This window comes from Typopeltis vanoorti, chromosome 19 (genome assembly GCF_054136105.1).
Source record: "Typopeltis vanoorti isolate ZY-2024b chromosome 19, IOZ_Tvanoo_1.0, whole genome shotgun sequence".
Lineage (NCBI taxonomy): Eukaryota > Metazoa > Arthropoda > Arachnida > Uropygi > Thelyphonidae > Typopeltis > Typopeltis vanoorti.
The window spans coordinates 69,662,673-69,682,277 of record NC_143567.1 but is presented as its reverse complement, the minus strand read 5'-3'; the positions used below and the strand labels follow the sequence as shown (position 1 = coordinate 69,682,277).

At 34.9% G+C, this 19,605-nt stretch overlaps 1 protein-coding gene across 1 annotated transcript in view; it reads right to left on the bottom strand.

Moving 5' to 3' along the window:
• Window positions 1–19,605, bottom strand: part of PolQ (DNA polymerase theta) — a 379,759-nt gene that overhangs the window by 71,855 nt on the left and 288,299 nt on the right. Inside the window, exons 16-17 of the mRNA XM_090409009.1 lie at window positions 13,942–16,196; window positions 2,592–2,738 (exon numbers count right to left, since the gene is read on the bottom strand). Of these exons, the coding sequence (XP_090265135.1) occupies window positions 2,592–2,738; window positions 13,942–16,196 (2,402 nt within the window). The remainder of the gene's footprint in view (window positions 1–2,591; window positions 2,739–13,941; window positions 16,197–19,605) is intronic.

Below are 19,605 nucleotides of genomic sequence, written 5' to 3'. Positions count from 1 at the left end.
ACTGACCATTATGTCAGTGTGTTGGAGTGAGAGGTTTTCTATACTGGCTTTAAAGTGGGCTGAGTTTTTGATGTGTGATGGTGTGTTGCCGGTATAGTGTGTGAGCGTTTTGGCTAAATGTTTGGCTAATTTGTAAGTGGGGGGAATCAATGCCATCCACTATGGGACATAATGGCACATTTTGTTTATGTATTTTTGGGAGTCCATATAATCGGGGGGGTCTAGAGTTATAAGGTTTTAAATGTTAAAAATACCAAGCAATTTTAAACCTGGTTTTACTCCATTTCCCAAGTAAGCAAACAGACAAACAAGTCAAGTTTTCACCTGCAAGTGATGCAAGCCTAGCTGATCCTACAGGTAGTGCAAGACCAAGGCAACTCGTGGTAAAGGTGGCATAAGCTCTGATCACTAATCTTAATATTTACCCTTAATGCCAAAATGCATCTATAAGAAGGGGATGTATGATGTTTTGTATTAAAGGCAAGGGGGCCGCTACCCAGATCGGTTTCGAGCTTTATTGAGGTCTCATCAGTGGGAGCCAGGCTAGAAATACCAAGATTTAGTAATACAGAGCTTATAAGTATTTTACCAGAACAAGTTACCATAAGGTGTTTTAACCTTATTAAATAAAAATCTCAGGAGGAGATATAAATGTAGAAAGTATTTTACATTGGGTATACTAAATGTTAAAAATACCAAGCAATTTTAAACCTGGTTTTACTCCATTTCCCAAGTAAGCAAACAGACAAACAAGTCAAGTTTGCACCTGCAAGTGATGCAAGTCTAGCTGATCCTACAGGTAGTGCAAGACCAACGCAACTCGTGGTAAAGGTGGCATAAGCTCTGATCACTAATTGCTTGGTATTTTTAACATTTTCGTCTTTGGATAAGTTGGTTTTTGGAGGTTTTGCTTTGGTGAGAACACCGGCTTCATCCAGTCTGACATTGTTGGCGATATGGTTAGGAAGGTTGCGAATCCCACGTTCTATATGGATCATGATTTCCTCGGCAGGTATTCTTTTGGGAGATATGGCGAAATTGTGGCCACAATTTCACCACAGCTCCCAAAAGAATACCTGCCGAGGAAATCATGATCCATATAGAACGTGGGATTCGCAACCTTCCTAACCATATCGCCACGTGGCCACAATTTCACCATAGCTCCCAAAAGAATACCTGCCGAGGAAATCATGATCCAAATAGAACGAGGGATTCGCAACCTTCCTAACCATATCGCCACGTGGCCACAATTTCGCCATAGTCCCAAAAGAATACCTGCCGAGGAAATCATGGGCACAGCAGTTTTCATGTGGCAACTGTTGATGTAAGAGCATGTCAGAAGTTGCATAATGGAGCAAAAAGCTGTGATAAATTTTACTGTAAATAAGGAAAAACTACTACAGAAGTGTACCAAGACCTAAAAAACGTTTATGGCAATGGCTGAGCCGTGCACAGGTTGTTCCACTGAGTTTCAACATCTAAAGAGGGGAGGGAGTCCTTGGAAGGTTAACCATGCTATGGATGGCTAGTTTCTGCATGGACAAACAAATATGTAGTGCAAGCTAGGGAAATTGTTGCCCATGAAAGGCAAATAACCACTAGACTACTTGCTGTACAACTCAGTGTTGGTAAGGAGATGGCCAGATTAATCTTAGAAAGAGATTTGCACAAGAGGAAGATTTATTCGAGGTTTGTGCTGCATGTCAAAATTTCATCCATGCAGGTGATCAAGATTGTAATTGTTACAAAGAATTGTCACCAGTGATGAAAGTTGGTGTTTTCAATTTGATACAGAAACGAAACGCCAGAGCATGGAATAGTGTGAAATGTGTTCTTCCCAGTAGAAGAAAGTCAGGTTGCAAAAACCACGTGTCAAGATAATGGTCATGTTTTTTTCGACACTGCTGGAATTATCCACTACAAATTTATTGCCTGGGGGGGCACCATAGTGAATGGCCAGCATTATTTAGAAGTAGTGCAAGATCTGTACATCCACATGTCAGATCTTGCACTTCAAAGTCAGAAACTGTGGAAGTCTGTGATCTTTATGATCCCCCCCCCCCATTTGCTTCCACAGACTTTTTCCTCTTCCCAAAGATGAAGTGTGCCTTGAAAGGGGAGCGCTTCAGCGACATTGAGGACATCTGACGTGGTGTGAGGGAGTTTTATTATTTTTTTTATTTTGAATCTGTGTAATTGACAATTCCAAATACAGTTCTTTGTTTTGATATAATAATTGTTGTCTTGTTACTTAATGGGCACACTGTGTACATATTACATACTGAATGAAGTTTTTCATATAAAATTCAAACAAAGGACTTATAGCCTTAATTGTTCTTGAATATCCTGTGTGAGGACAAACATCCTACTTACTAGAGGTTTGCAGGTTCCCATCTTATCTAACTCTCAGCTCACTCATGTATTAAAAATATACAATAGGTTTGCAACCTTTTTTTTTTTTGGTTGGAATTTACATAAAGTAAAAATCAAACTCAAAACAGTGCTCATTTAATGAAAAATTGGTTAATTTTTTTATTTTTAAGAAAAACAATCTTTTTGTTCACTGAGGCAAAATGCAGACACATACATACCTTCAATACTCTCAGGTAACAATGAAATATAAAAGGCGGATTTTCCTTCCCAACATATAGCACAACCAGCAACATAGATATTTTCATCTATTATTTGAAATTCAGTTGAAGCATCTTTATCCTGAGTGTATAAAGTGGTTGTGAATGCTGGAAAAAAAAATGTAATTAAAAATAATAAAAATTATACAAATTATTCCAGATGTCTGCTTAGCTAAGGGATAATATTATCCCTCAGATAAGCAGATATCTGGAAAGACATCATAGGTTTGACTACAGTCACTGACTAGATAAATGTTTTCTAGGCTTCTTTTTTCTTCTTTCTCTTCCCCCCCCCCCCCTTGAAGCTAGTTTCCTGGTTAATTTCCAGTTTCTCACAGTTTCAAACAATTTCTTACAAAAGAAAATTAGGTTTTTAATTTCTCAAAAAAAGTGATTATAGAACTCTGTCAATACTTATGCAATAATACTAGTTAGAATTAGGAATACAAGGTTGTGGGAGTTGTCTGCCATATTCTCGGTTGCTTTTGTCTATACACGTGGGTTAGATATTGTGCTAATCCGCCATGATAACAAATCTCCAAACTTATTTCCAAAAAAGTTAGGGATCAGGAATGCTGCCTCCTCCCTATGGAATAATAATAAAAAAAAAAACTGCATAATTTCATTTACAATTATTTCCTTTTTTTTTCTTTTTTCTCTTTCTGTTAGACATAGCTTCTAATTTTTCAGTAAATGACAATGTAAACTAGATTATTAATTATAAAAAAATTTAATTATTAACTACCTATATTTCAGCAATGTTACACTGCCATCTTCTTCTTCACTTCTGTCTAAGATGGAATGAGTCTTCCCTTGCGCAGGATTTTCGTCTTCTCTATTCCTTGCTGTTCAAAAAAGTTCCTTAAACGTTCTGCATCCCGAAATGTTCTATATTAATTTCAGCCAGGTAATTCTTGGTTTTCTTTTTTCAGTTGGAAATGTATTGATTAGGACGTTAGGAAGTCTGTCTGAATCCATGCATATAGTGCGGCCAAACCATTTCAGTTGTTGTTTTCTAATTTTTTCTATTATTGTCTTTTTATACAATAATTCTTGTCTGACTGTGCTGTTTGTTTTCTTTTCTAACCAATGCGTTCTATTTATTTTTCTTAAGCATTTCATTTCAAATGCCAGTATTTTTTTTTCTTCTCTTTTCTTAACTGTCCCCGCTTCTGCTCCATACATGACTGTTGGTATAATTATTGATTCATATAATTTGATTTTGGCTTGCTTAGATATCTTGTTTGTTTTCCAGATTTTCTGTAATTTCCCCATGGTGGTCCATCCTATTGCTATTCTGTGTTTTATTGTTTTGAGTTCATCTATTGTTTCATAGATCCAAGATATATGAAGTTGTCTATTTGTTCTCCATTTAGGATGGCTGAGATGGTAGTTCTGTTTCTCCCTATTTTCATCACTTTTGTCTTTTGTATATTTATTCATGTCATATGTTTTACAGGTTTCGTTTAGCTTGTTTATCAACCTTTGTAGTTAATTTAGTTCTTGCAATAAGGATGAGATCATCCTCATATTTGATATTATTTTAAGTTTAAACCATTGACAGTGATTCCAGGCTCATTGTCCATTGCCTTCTTTACAACTTCGTCTAGATATATGTTGATAATGGGCATCCTTGCATTACTCCTTTTTGGATCTCTATGGGTTCTGTTGTGAGTGTGTACTTTTTAATTATTTCATTTGTCTTAGAGTAATATTTTATCAGAAACTGTATTATATATTTGTCTATTGCTTTTTCTAGTAGAACTCTGATGGTAGCATCTGGTTTCTGAAGCCATAGAGTACACACAACAAGGTGGTGGTCAGTTGGCACACTTCTCACACGAATGTCCAACAATTATATATATATATTGTAATTTTTTATTTATTTTTTTCTGAAGGATTTCTCTATTGAAGTATCAAAAGCTTGTTTAAAGTCCACAAAACAACAATACAGTTCTTTATGGTCTTCCCAGCTGAGCTCTGCTAGTTGGTGCAATGTGAAAATCTGGTCTATTGTTGAATAGTTTCCTCGGAAACCAGCTTGTTCTATGCCCATCAGTTATTTATAGGTGTTTTTTAATATATTTTGTATAATTCTTACAAATATTTTATAGGTATGGGAGAGTAAATTGATTGGTCTGCAATTTCTTTTGTCTCCTTTCTTGTATATTGGGATGATCTTTCCAATATTTCCAGTTCTCCAGTCATCTGGGATCTCTCCTGTTTGTATTTTTATTGAATAGGGTTGTTAAATATTCTATTGATGTGCTGTCTCCATATGACCACAGTTCAGTAGGAATAGTATCAATGCCTGGTGCTTTATTGTTTTTCATCTGTTTTATTACGTATCTAACTTCTTCTTGTAAAATTTTTGGGTGGTCATTATTTTCTTCTATTGTTTTGTTGTTCGCATTGTTTTAGGCTGTTTTGTTGGTATGCTTCTTGGCATTTTTTTAGCTTTTTCTTCTAACCATTTTTCTTTGGCTTTTTTGCACAGGTTATCAACTTTATTTTTTAGTGCTCTGTATTTTTCTCTATTCTCTTCATTGTTTTGTTGGTTTACAAGTATCTTGACCTCTCTTTTTTCTTCTATTGTAGCTAGGATTTCTTGGGATTTCAAAATAAACAAACAGTGGGTTATCCACTGTTTGTTTATTTTGGGTTTGGTACCTAGAGTGTTTTTTTGCAATCGATAACACTGTTTTTTTTCCTTCTTCTCAGTATTTCCTGCTGATCTGGAAGATGGAGGGTTTTAATTTTAAGCACATCTGTTCTAAAAATTGACTTCTGCTTGAGCTATCTTTTAGTTTTGATTGGTTGATGTTTTCTTCTCTTCTGATATTATTTTCCTGTTGAATTTTATCTTCACTTTGGCAGTTAATATTTCGTGATCAGTGTCGAAATCGAAGCTTTTTAATGTTCGTACATTATTTGCTGTTCTTTTCCATTATTTGTTTATGATGATATAGTCTACACAGTTCTTTATATTACCATCTGGGGATGTCCATGTATATTTATTATTAGGGCGTTGATAGAACAATGTGTTTGCAAACATTAGATCATTTGCTTTACAGAAGTGGAGTAATTGTTTTCCTTTGTCATTAAGCTCTCCGTATCCAAATTTCCCCATCACATCTTTTTTGTCTGCTGTGAACTGCAAAATAGATAATTCCAAAATCTCCCATCACTATCATGAGTTATCTACTTTTGGAATTATCTATTTCTGTTGCAGTTCTTCATAGAAATTTTCTATTTCTTCCTCTGAATGGTTACTGTCTAGTGCATATATTTGGATTATTTTAATTGTTTAACCTTTTTCTTTTGCTTGAAGTTTGGCTGTGATTATTCTAGGAGACACTGGTTTTATTTCAATTACTGAGTGTGTAAGTTTCTTCTCAATTAATAATGCAACTCCTTCTCTGTGTATGTTAACTTTTCTTCCTGAGAAGTATAGTCTTCCTTAATAATAATGAAGCCTAGCTTGCCATGCCTCTGCTACATCCTTTGGTCCATGGTTCTTTATTCAGAGCAACCGATTTGGGTTTCCCCCATCCACCATCCAGGGGGACATGCCTGGTAGGAGTGTGGTCTTCCACTGCCATCTTCAGGGATCACAAAACAATGATATGTGCATGCAGGCACTCACACTAAGTAAATGAGGCTGAAGAAAGGCAATAGAAGTTGGTCCTAGAGCCCTAAACAGTGTCCCCCTAGTAGGCTAAATTGGATTGTCTTGGCCATTGGACTAATAATCTGAGAATGTAAGCTTTCCAAATATGGGACAGTCTCATGCACCCAAATTTAAGGAATAGTCTTAAATTTGGGTGGATGAGTAATGAGAGGAATAGTCTTAAAGGCAGATTTAAGGAATAGTCTTTCATACTTGTATTTGCTGCAGTGTAATAAAGTGGCCTTCTTCCAGGTATCTTGTGGTGGATGTCCATGGTCAGCAAGTCCTGAGTGGCTTTATTGGTGGAACCAGGTGTAGTCCTTGTGTTTGGATATCTTGATATTGGCTGTCCTGCCCATTTGGTCATAGTAGAATAGTTTGCAACTGCAAGGGACCTGGTATACTCCAGGCCATTCTAGGGGAAGTGGCTGGTCTTTGGTGGAGGAGGTAAGAAATGCCAATTTCTTATGTGGTTTGTAACTGGTTACGAGGTCATATTTCCCTAGGGTTTTTGTTAGTTTTTCGGATGTATACCCCAGATATATGGAATGGTAATAGATTTAAAATAATCTCTGATTTGAATAGGGAAGGAGGTTGTGGTTACCTGCTTTAATATTTTTTGAATTTTTTGGAAATTGTAGCTATTGGCTAAGAAGATGTTAAGGATACGGTCAAGTTCAGTAGTTAGAGCATTGTTATCTAAACCAATTAATTTTGCCCTGTTATACAGGGTTTTTATAATCCCATATTGTTAGGAGGGGGGAGATGCTGTGACTGCTGATGAATGTATCTACCTGTATGTGTAGGTTTTCTGTAAATGGAAAAAGCCAGGAATCCATCAGGCTGGAGTATAATCATAGTATCTAGAAAAGAGAGATTGCTGTTAAGACTATTACACTTTTTTTATATAATGTTCGTCAAGTAGCTTTATTTTATTATCCTACATGTTTCGCCAATTTTTTTCTATCGGCATCTTCAGGGAATACAAACTAGTAAGCTATATGAAGGTAACAGACTAGGTTATAACTGATGGTTCTAATTCATACAAAAAATTAGTACTGAACGAGGCAATGCGTGTGTCTCGGGAACATGATTTATTCGTTATGGCTCATGATGTAATTGTCATGAAAGTTCATTTCTTTGATGTTTAATGATCTGATTAAAGCTTTCCAAATTTCTGTTAAGGTTAGACCTTGATTCCTGTTTAGGTTTTCAGTTTTACAGGCGACTGTAACTGCTTCCTTGAAGGTTCTTGAATGGTAGTTATCTTCTATATAGGGCATAAGGCTCTTATCCCACTCAATGTGATGGTTAGTATAGGCAAAGTGGTAAGAAAGGCCTGAAATGTCTTGTCTGTTGTTTCTGACGTATCCTATGTGTTCTTTCTTTCTTTCTTGTTTCAAAGTTTCGTTTCTAGAGGTCTGACCTACATAACTAATACCACATCAGCAAGGTATATTATATACTCCAGAGTACTTGTAGAATGGATGAGGATCTTTTGGTGATCTTAAAAATTTCCGAACAGTGTTGATTGGCTTGAATGCTACTCTGATATTATGTGGTTTTAGAAGGTTAGCTAATTTTTTTGAAATGCTGCTGACAAATGGAATAGTAATAGTACTGATGTATTGGATGTCATCACGTTGTCTATGTGGTATATCAGTCAAGAGAATCTTGTTGTAGAGTCTTTTTGGATAACCATTTAAAGATAGTTCTCTGGATATTGTAGTTAATTCCATTTGTAGATCATTCTTATCTGTTGTGTACTTTATAGCTCTTTTCTTGAGCATATGGATAATGCTAAGTTTCTGCACTATATGATGAGACAAGTTGAAATGGAGGTAACGTCCAGTATTTGTAGGTTTTCGATAAACAGATAGGTTGATACTATTATTGGTTTGTTTCTTTATTAGGATGTCAAGGAATGGCAGTTTTCCATCTCTTTCAATTTCTAATGTGAATTTGATGGTATGGTGGAAACTATTGATTTGGTTAAGGTAATCCATTAGTTCTTCTTTCGTATGATCCCAAATGAGAAAGATCTGTACCAAATTTTCGGTTTTGGAATGATCTGGGATAAGATTTTTTTCTTCTAGAAATAGGAGATTACTGTTGTTTTCCTTTTCCAAGGTAAACTGGATCCTGGAGTGTTGATTGTTTAAGGGTGTTGTGAAATTGTGGAGTAGGTCCAGGTCATGCAGCCAAATGGAGAACACATCATCCATGTAGTGTAGCCAGGCAGTAGATTGTGTGGGGCAGAGTTTAAGGCTTTTTCTTCAAAGGTCTCCATAAAGAAGTAGGTTAGGGGCAGAGAGACTGGAGAACCCATGGCTGTCCCCTATATCTGTTTGTAGAATTTTCCTTGTCAAACGAAATAGCCTGAGTTCATGGTGAAATGAAATAGGGCTGAGATATCGGGACGAAATTTGGCTTGGATGAAGTCTAAGATATCTTTCAGTAGTATTGGTAAATAAGGAGGAGACATCAAAACTGACCATTATATGTCAGTGTGTTGGAGTGTGAGGTTTTCTATACTGGCTTTAAAGTGAGCTGAGTATTTTTGCTTGTGAAGGTGTGTTGCTGGTATATTGTGAGAGCACTTTGGCTAAATGATTAGCTAATTTGTATGTGGGAGGAATCAAGCCATCCACAATGGGATGTAATGGTACATTTTGCTTATGGATTTTTTGGTAGTCCATATATGTATATGGGGGAGGAGGTCTAGTTAAAAGGTTTTAGTCTGTTTGTCACTTCCACAGGCCTGGAAGTAACCTTTTTAAGAAGCCTATGGAGTGTTCTGATTTGTGTGATGGTGGGATCATATTCTATAGGGAGGTAGGTGGAACGATCTAAAAGTAAAGAGGCAAGCTTACCGGTGTAATCTGATTGGTTTAAAACCACAGTGGTATTTCCCATATCTGCTTTGGTAATTACTTTTTTTTTGTTGCTTTTCATTTCTTGCAGAGCTTCAAATTCTTTTTTTGATAGGTTGCTTTTTGGTGGTTTGGCTTGGGTGAGAACACTGGTCACATCCAGTCTGATGTTGTTGGTAATATGGCTGAGAAAGCTGCAGATAACTCGTTACACTTATATCATTATTTCTTCTGCAGGAATCTTTTTAGGTGCTACTGCAAAGTTGTGCCATGCAACAGTGTGCTAATTTTTATAATTAATAATCTAGTTTAATTGTAATTTTCTAAAAAATTAGAAGCAATGTAAGTGTTTGGAACAAGATAAAAGGGATTCCATTCTTTATCTTAATTCAATGATTCTAACGAATCTTATTTCTAACCATAAAAAGAAATAATCACTGAGAGAATGATTACATCTTTCATTCTTTCTCCCCTTCCATATTCTTTTGGTACATATCAGATGGTAATGCTCACCCATTTCCTTTAACTGCTAAATCTAGTGCTTTTGGATTTTTTTTTTTTTTTTTTTTTTTTTTTATAAGTAGGAAGTTAAAAAATATAATTTTAACAAGAGAATCAACAGAATACTTAGCAGTACTGAATGATACCCTTGAATCAGAATTCCTATAAGATTTACATACAAGTGGGGTCCGGAAGGTTCTGATAAACACCTAGAAGAAAAATTATATTAAAGTAACTGATATAACCACAAGGAAGAACATACTAGTAGCAGAGTTATGAAGGTAACTTATGTTCTTTCTTGTGGTTATATTAATATCATTTTAGTTGTTTTAATATCATTTTTTGTTCTAGATGTTTATCGGAACTTTCCAGATCCCCCACCTCCTCGTATATGAGATAATGGACTCACTGCATAAACAAAGGAGGAAGTTGATTTGAAAAGAATCATGAAGAATAATTCATATTACTGTAAGAATGTTTATAAAAAATTTCTTTAACTTTTTTTTTGGTACTTTAAGTTAAGATTATCTAATTGTTGAGAATAATTAGATAATCTAGAAGTCCTACTCCAGATATTAAATGTGGTACAAGCCACTTCAGATCTCCAATAAGCAAGGTGTTGGTCTCAAACTGGGTAATGAAAACTGTCCACCACTTTATAAGATTTTCACAAAGATCCATGCCACAGTGGAATCCAAACCTACTGCCTGTTAGCTGGAAAGTACAAACAGCTTCCAATTCAGTCAACTAGGCCAGCAAGATATGCCCTTTATTTTCAGTTATCTCTTAGTCAAAAGAAAACAAAAAGTTTCTTATAACAATATTCTAGCTAAATAATCCTAGACAGCTGCTAAAATTTTTAGCTTGATTCAGCATTTCTTTTAATTTGCAAACAAAAGTTTGCAAATCTTATAACACAACAGTGACTGGTGACATGGGTAATGGTCAAAGAGTCTTTGACTGTTACCAATGTCTCACAACCATAGAGAGCACTTGTGAATATGTATGTTTCCAACAGTCTTAGCTTTGGTGGTAAGGCCCGTGATTTGTTTTTCAATATCTTGTCCACTGCCTGAAGGTTTATTTTTGCTTTTGTTATCCAAGATCTTATCTCTTTTTCACAGTCTAAATCATGTGTCATGTTGCTCCCCCAAGTACATGAAGCTTCTAATCTAATCCAGCTCTTGTCCACTGACTTTTATTTGCTTTTTCATCATCTTCTCTTCGAACATCATTGTTTTAGGGTTTTTTTTCAATGTTTATTATCAAAATAATGTCATCTACAAATAATAAATTATTGATTTTTGTATCTTCAATTGAAATTCTGCTTATGTTTTCCTTTGTGACATCCATTGCTCTTTCCAATAACATGATAAAGATGCTCAGGGATATTAGTTCTTGTCTCGTGTCCTGTTGTTCGGAACCATCTTCTTGTTTCTCTACAATTTCTCACAAAAGCCTTTGCATTGTAACTGATGTTCTGCAATAGACTTATCAGGTTCCTGTCCACTACATAAGATTCAAGTACAGCCCATGCCACTTTCTGATTTATATTGAATGCTTTCTGAAAGTCAACAAAACAGGTATGAATATTTTTATTTTTTGTTGATGATAATATATTAGGAAGAGTATGAAGGGATATTAACAGCAGAAATGAAGTTTATGAGGAAAAACTGCAAAGTATACTCTATTTGAGCACAAAAAAAACAAAGAAATTATGAAAGAATTAAACCAAGAACCAGTAATAGAAAAAATTAAAAAATATAAACATAAATAGATGGAACACGTTCAAAGAATGAAAATAGAAAGATTACCAAAACAAGACTTAAAGTACAAGCCATTTGGAGAAAGAAAACCAGGACATCCTCTTAAAAGATTCAATGATGATTTCTAAGGCCGGAACAGGTCACGTTAGGCCTAAATCCTTGATATGAATAATGATGATGATGAAGAAGGGACATTTCCATATAATCCTTGCAAGCTGAACTAGATACTGGTTCCCTGAGCAAATGACAATGAATTCCAGTTCAATGTTGTTAAGTGCAACTTTAGGCATTTTGAACTGAGGACACTTGCAAGCAAAGCAGTACATTAATGGTAATTTGCTATAATGTGGTGAATGAAGCTAGAGACCTTGGGTGGTGGTGAACATAGAGTTACGGTTAGGAGACATATTGCTAAGGCTGATGTCACATAAGATAACAGCAATGTTGAAAAGAACACTAACTTACAGGAATAAGGAGACTATTCTTGATCTATACAAGGCTTTGATAAGCCCTCATCTTATGCTGAGATGTGGATCACCTGGATCCTGAGTGAATGAGAGAGAGAGTCAAAAAGACCCAGACAAGCTGAGATGATAACTGGCCTACAGAACTGTGCATTTAAGAACAGACTCGGGAAATGTAAACTTCAAAGTTTCAGTACAGATTTTATAGATCATGGCAAATGGAAAGAGAACTTGTAGAAACTTAATAAGGATCATGTGGTGAGTGTGTGTGAAACGGAATGCCAAAGGATGCTTTTACAGAAAGATATGATAAACATTTAAGCAAAGTGTGAGCAGGAAGGGTCCTCCTGTGATGAGTCCTTGACTTCCTGGAGGGGTCTACATTATTATAATAATAATATTAGAAACGAACTTGATATAATTTGCATTCAAGGATGTGTGAGTTAATCTAAATGGTCACTTAAACAGAATGGGAAAGGAATGGCTAGAAAACAAGAATGTGTTAGGATGGCAGCATAAAGACCCAAGAGACCCAGAGAAAGACCAAGATCTTGGTCTTCTTCTGGATCTTTTTCCTGCTATTCTAACATCAACCATCCTTGAAGAATGACATATAAGATATAACAACACTGTTTAAAGATATGACAATACCTTATAAAAGTATATTAATTTGGAGGAAAATTATTATTATTATTATTATTATCTGAGACTTCCAGGAAGTCAAGGACTCATCGAGGGAGGCTGTAAATTACCTAACCCTGCTATCATACCTTCCCTTAAATTCATTTACACTAGATGCACTCACTACCCATAAGGGCAAATTATTCCACTCACTCACTGCTCTCTGGGAGAAAAACCTAGCTCTTAACCCTTTCTTGACTGAGAACAACCTTAACTTCCATGGATGCCCCCATGTTCTCTCCCTGCCTTCAATATAACGAAAAATTTCATCATTTGAAATGCTATAACACCCATTCAAAAGTTTATAGACCTCTATCATATCACCCCTCTTTCTCCTGTTATCTGGAGTCTGTAATCCACATACTCGCAATCTGTCTCATAATCTAAATCCCATAATCCGGATATAATCTTTGTAACTCTTCTTTGCACCCTTTCCACAGCTTCTTTATTCCCTTGGAACCCAGGAGACCAAATCTGTGCACAGTAATCTAAGTGTGGTCTTATCAAAGCCTTATAAAGAAGCAAAATTACTTCCTCATCCTTATGTGTTAAGGTTCGCTTCAACATAGCAATTATCCTCTGATTTATATTTGCAACTTTTGCTATGTGACCTTTGAACTTTAAATTCTTATCCTCCAAGATCCCTTGCCTCTTCAGTTTCTTGTAGCATAACCCCAGTAATATAATATGCCACTGGAACTCTAATCACACCAAAGTACATAACTTTACACTTACTAACATTAAACTGACAGCCATTTTTGTTTGCCCAGATTTCCAGTCTATTCAAATCATTCTGTAATTGCTGAATATCAGTAGCATCCCTGATTGCCTTGCCTATCTTCACATCATCAGCAAACAATTGCAAATCTGATGATAGACCCTGCTTGATGTCATTAATGTATAGATTGAACAATAAATGGCCCAAGGACTGAACCCTGAGGTACACCGCTGGTTACCTTAAATCTGGCAGATTCACACCCACTGTATACCACTTTTTGATATCTGTCTGTCAACGATCCCCTGATCCAAATCAAGAGATTATGTTCCAATCCCATATTCTCCAGTTTACACAACAGCCTATCGTGTGGTATCCTATCAAATTCTTTACAAAAATCCAACATTATCAAAATGTATCCATTCCCTTTATCCAACTCGGCTGTAACATTGTTATAAAATATGAGCAAATTGCTAAAATTATAGATAGGAAATTAGTAATTATATAAACTTAGCAATGTAATACTAATTGCAATATTCTGTAAACTTCTCTGACAGTACATATCAGGAAATGATCATGATTAAAAATAGTCATTATAACAAATACAGTCATAATAAGAAATTCCAAGTTCAAATACTTACCTCTTTTATTAATTCTTGAACCAATTCCAGTGACAGAGGACTTAGGAGGTATGCTTTCACAAGCAATGCTCATAGCAAAATTTGATTGTATCTTCCATTCTTTGAGAAATTCATTAAATAATGTTTCACTACTTGTTACATCAATGCTGTTAAATTCACTACCTGAACACAACGTTTTGAAGGTATTGTTATTACAACACTGTATTGAAGTTATACTTGAGCTGTTGTGAATGCTTGAATTCCTTTGTAATTCATCTAAAGAAGATTCACTTTTTAAAGTAGAATAATATTTTAAAGAAGCAGATGAATTCTTTGGAGGTGTAGGAGAGATACAGTCACTTAAATTTGAACTACTGTTTAAATCAGAACTATAACTGGAATTTTCTGTTGAGTCTCTCTTTTTTTTTGTTAAAATTTTTGGTGTCACTTGTGTAGTATGTCTTTTATTATTTAAAAATCTTAAATTGAAGATATCAGAATCTTTTTCCGGTTCAGAAATTACATGTAATGCATTTTCAGACAATGGATTTAAGCTGGATATTCCATAAAGTGGATTTATTAGACAAGTGTTTTCATTCTGATTAATTATTACTTCACACAAAGAATTTTCCAGTTCCATTACAGGATCTGAATTTTTGATATCCAAATGACATAAGCTCTCATTTGTCATTACAATATTGTCTGCCATTTTCACATAAGGAGTACAGGGCAAACTAAATTGTGAACTTGTATTTAATGCAACATTTAACCCATTTGAGAAACTTCCTCTGCTTTCAGTTTCGCTTCCATAAATGAAGGAGATATTTGTTTCATTTTCTTTATTTTTGTCTGTTTTTTCCATGGCACACTCAAACAGTTCTTGGCTAGGTAACATATTATCAATCATATTATTTTTAAAGTATAATTCTGTAGAAATTTTAGAATTAGCAGGCATAAAAGGAGTAATATTAGAAACACTAGAATTATTAAATAGATCTTCACTGTCTGGGATATCTGAGCACCTAACGTCAAGAGTTCTGGTTCTTTTTTTATTTGATATTTCATGTACATTATTTTGTTTCACCTTATCATAATCTGATGAACGTGAAAGAAATTTATCAGTATGTTTAATAGAAGTATGAATGTGAGTTAAAGCAATATTAATGCTTTCCTTTCTATAAGAATCAGATCCTTTCAATTCCTGGTCCTTTATTTCTATATTTACTCCATCCACAAGTTTTGCAGTCTGAGAATCCATAAACAAAGTGTCATCTAAATCAAATAAAACTGAATTTTTCAGTGGTACTCTTTCATTTATATAATTAAAACTTTTATTATCAGCAGTGCTGCTGTTACTAGCATTATTATTTGGCACTTCTATGGTATCACAGTTTTTCTGAAGTTGTAAATATGTTTTAATGGATGTACAATGATCTTTTGCACTAGCATTATTTGTTGGCATAACTGAATTTTTTATATCATTTTCCTCAATTTGTTCTAGTGCAAACATATGCTCTTTTTCTATTTCTGGATTAAGCTTAGATTTTTCTAAAAAATTCTCTGAGATTTTACTGAAAGATATATTATTAATGCATGGTGACCTATTTATGTTTTGCTGACCAGATATATTTTGCACTACAGAAACCTCTTCATCAATGCATTCATTTTCAAGATTCTTATCTTTATTACTGACAAAAGATGCTGACACATTTCCAGAATATTTTCTCACTGAATTATTCAGTAGTATTTCACTCTGCACTATATCTTCCTTTTCATTCAGAATAATATGTAAATCATTTTCAGGACAAGTATATTTATTTGAAAGTTTGTTTGTTAACACTTTTTCTATGGATTGATCTTTAAAATCTTTTTGAATGATGATTTCATTTACTTTGCAAATTTCTTTAGTAGCTAGTTCTGAATTACAGATGCTACTATTATTTAAAGACTTTAAAGTATTCATCAAAATTCTAGACTGTTTTACATCTGATGTATTTTCTTGTGCAAAATTAATTTCTTTATCTTTAGTATTAGGAAAAGTAATCTTAGTTGTGGTATTAGTTTTTTCCACATTTGTTAATTCTGACTGATTTGCATTTTTCTGCCAGTGCACACTTTCCAATCCCAAATGTTTCTCAATTGCAGTTCTTGCTTCATTTACAATTAGATGAGCAGCTTCTTTCTCTGTTTTACCCTGCTGTCCAGTAATCCAAACAGTTTGGGCCTCTCTTCTTTGAATAGCTTCATATTCTGTTTCTTCCTCTCTTTGCTTTTTACTGAATTAAATAAAAAGTGAACTATCAATTGCTAAACATATACTTCACAATTTGTTTATATTTATTTTCCTGTGCAGGAAAAGTAATAAATATAATTTTCTTAATCAGTTAGAAAAATTACATTTATTTTCAGTTACAGAAAAACATATTTAACATGACAGAAGATTTATTAAAATAAATATTTTATATTTGTTAAGTACATTAATATCTAGAAATAAGCACTACCAAATATAAGAGTAAGCTTCTTTTGAACATCAAGTAACCAAGCTAGACTAGGAATTCTTAAAAATATATTAATCATATTATATTATGTACACTACTCCTTACTCTTCTTTCTCCCCAACTTCCCATCCCTTTTGATTATTCTTCCCACAATCACTATTAGAGTATTCAAAAGACAGTTTTTTTTCTATATTAAAAACACTCACTCCAATATGCCTTGAGGCAACAGCCTTGCCACTTTCAAGTCACATGTATATCTACACTGTGGTTAAAAATACCACATCTTTTTTTTATTATTATTTTTAAATGGTTGTCCCATACATGAGAAAATGTTCATTTTATTGACAGTATATGAGTATCAGTGATGAGAAGAAAGAAAGAATGAAATTGATAACATTGGATTTGAACACTAACAAATTGTACTCTTTAAGAAATACACAGAAGGAGAGAGTTTTCCAAACAATAAAATAGAGGAATGACTAAATGAAGAGGAGAAAATTTTACACTGTAAGTTTGGAGTTGATCTGTGAGGGAGTGTTGAGTAGTCACTGCATGCATTTTCTATATTAGCTTAAATAATGCCTTTGGTATATTCAGAGATGAGTGATGGAATTACCAATGCCAATTATGATGAACAACAAATAAGGAGAATATATTCCCCTACCTGTAATTGGAAAACAGAGTATATGACTTCTGCATTAATTCAACCTTAGTATCTCTTCTGGATCAAGCTCCCACTAAACAAGACCTCAATAAAGGTCGAAACAAGTGTGGGTAGTGATCCTTCCTATAATGCATAGCAATATACTCTTCTGAAAGACAGTGCGCCTTGCATTATGGGATACTGAGGCAATTGATGTGATGTCATCAGCCTCTATATACAAGTAGCTAGCCATGAAAATACTTCATGCTCAAGCTATGTTTGCTCACATTAAACAATTAAACATTAAACTCACATTAAAGATTAAACAAGAATATAATTTCTTGACAAGTTTCATTTCTTTCCTTATGTTAAGAGGTCTTATTTTCATTTGCCATGGATTTTTTTTATTTTCAGTGGTGGATAGCCAGTGCTTGTCATTTCTTCTTCATGAGAAAAATTATATGTCATTAAAACTGAACTCCTCTAGGACACTTGTTATATTAATTGTGTTATCTTCCTTTGGGGGGGGGGGGGGAGGCAGAATCCATGATATCTTTTAACTAGACATCTATCAAAGGATCTTCTGTGATGCACATGCCACTATTTTTTAATAAGAGAATTTTCACATAGTGGACCATTTATGGTATGCTCTTAGGAGTGATTTCATATCAATTTTGACATATGTGTCCCTAACAATGCCTTCGTTACTGGTGCCTTATTACTATACTTTTGTAGTATACTGCCTCTTCACCTCCTGTTAAGTGATGCATTTTTTTTTATTTTATTATTATTATTTTTTATCTCTTTTTCATTCTTCCACCTTTGGCATTCTCTGGAGTACACTGGGTGGTTTCCCTCGCATGGAGCATTGTGGTGTTCTGCTGTTACAGTCTTTATTCTCATGACCTTTACTGCCACATCAGGCACAGATTGCAGAGCTATGACAGACAATTTGAGAATAACCATATTTCTGACATTCAAAGCAGTGCACAAGGTTCGGGATATAGAGCCTTACTGGGTACCTAAGATAATCTACTCTGATATTACACCTCTAGAAAAGTTCAAGCTTTTGTAGGGCAAACGTATTTGGAACCCCTCCAATAAATATTGCATAAAGTAATTTTTCGGATTGCATCACTGTTGCTGCTTCAATAACATTATCTTCTGAACAGATTTTGGATATCCAGCTAGCCCTTCTGGATAAAGAAGGGTGACATTTTCCCAAGTGGATATTCCCTTGTTGAATGCAGAATTAAGAAAAGTGGTGTAATTGTTGCAGCTTCTGATGCCTCTTTTTTCTTATTTTGGTTATCTGTTGATGTTTCTATGGTTTATAAACACAGGGCTTATTGAGGTGGTTTCCTGGGTGGTTTCCCTCGCATGGAGCATTGTGGTGTTCTGCTGTTGCAGTCTTTATTCTCATGACCTTTACTGCCACATCAGGCACAGATTGCAGAGCTATGACAGACAATTTGAGAATAACCATATTTCTGACATTCAAAGCAGTGCACAAGGTTCGGGATATAGAGCCTTACTGGGTACCTAAGATAATCTACTCTGATATTACACCTCTAGAAAAGTTCAAGCTTTTGTAGGGCAAACGTATTTGGAACCCCTCCAATAAATATTGCATAAAGTAATTTTTCGGATTGCATCACTGTTGCTGCTTCAATAACATTATCTTCTGAACAGATTTTGGATATCCAGCTAGCCCTTTTGGATAAAGAAGGGTGACATTTTCCCAAGTGGATATTCCCTTGTTGAATGCAGAATTAAGAAAAGTGGTGTAATTGTTGCAGCTTCTGATGCCTCTTTTTTCTTATTTTGGTTATCTGTTGATGTTTCTATGGTTTATAAACACAGGGCTTATTGAGGGCTCTGATAAACAAAAAATATTAATTATCTGGAGGAGTCTGATTCAGTGCCAGTGCTCTCCCACCATCCACAGAGCCATGCATGGGTGGTAACTCTCTGACAAAATATGACTGCGCTAGGGAGAGCAACACCAGGGCTATCACAGACACTATTCCAGCACCACAGCAAGCCTTGGATCCTGTCCCTGGACCAGAGGGGAAGGAGACTTACTGTAACACCACTGACCCTTGCAGGCAAGCCCACTAGTCAATTAATCCTGGCTGGGCCATCCAGAACCACCTGTTTTGCTGAAGTATTGCAAGACTACCAGAATCCCCCTTTCTGGATCTCCATAGATCGCACCACATGACAAATACTGCAACAAGGTATTAGAGCCCAGTGATGATGGTCTGGAAGAAGTTAGAGGATAAAAAAAAAAAACCTCAGTATAAACAGAGCAAAGAATATGGGAAGAAATGAATAATACAAGAATAAGAAACAGAAACTGAGATTTCCACCAAACTGACCAGTTAAATGCAACTTAAATTTTAGTTATTAAATATTACTAAAGGATTTAAGCATAAAAAAAATTTATCAGAAGAAATGATTGATAACTCAGTTTCCACATGTTAAAGCTTAAGTGCTGGAAGAACATCCTATTGGAGATTTAATAAAGTAAGAACAGCACTG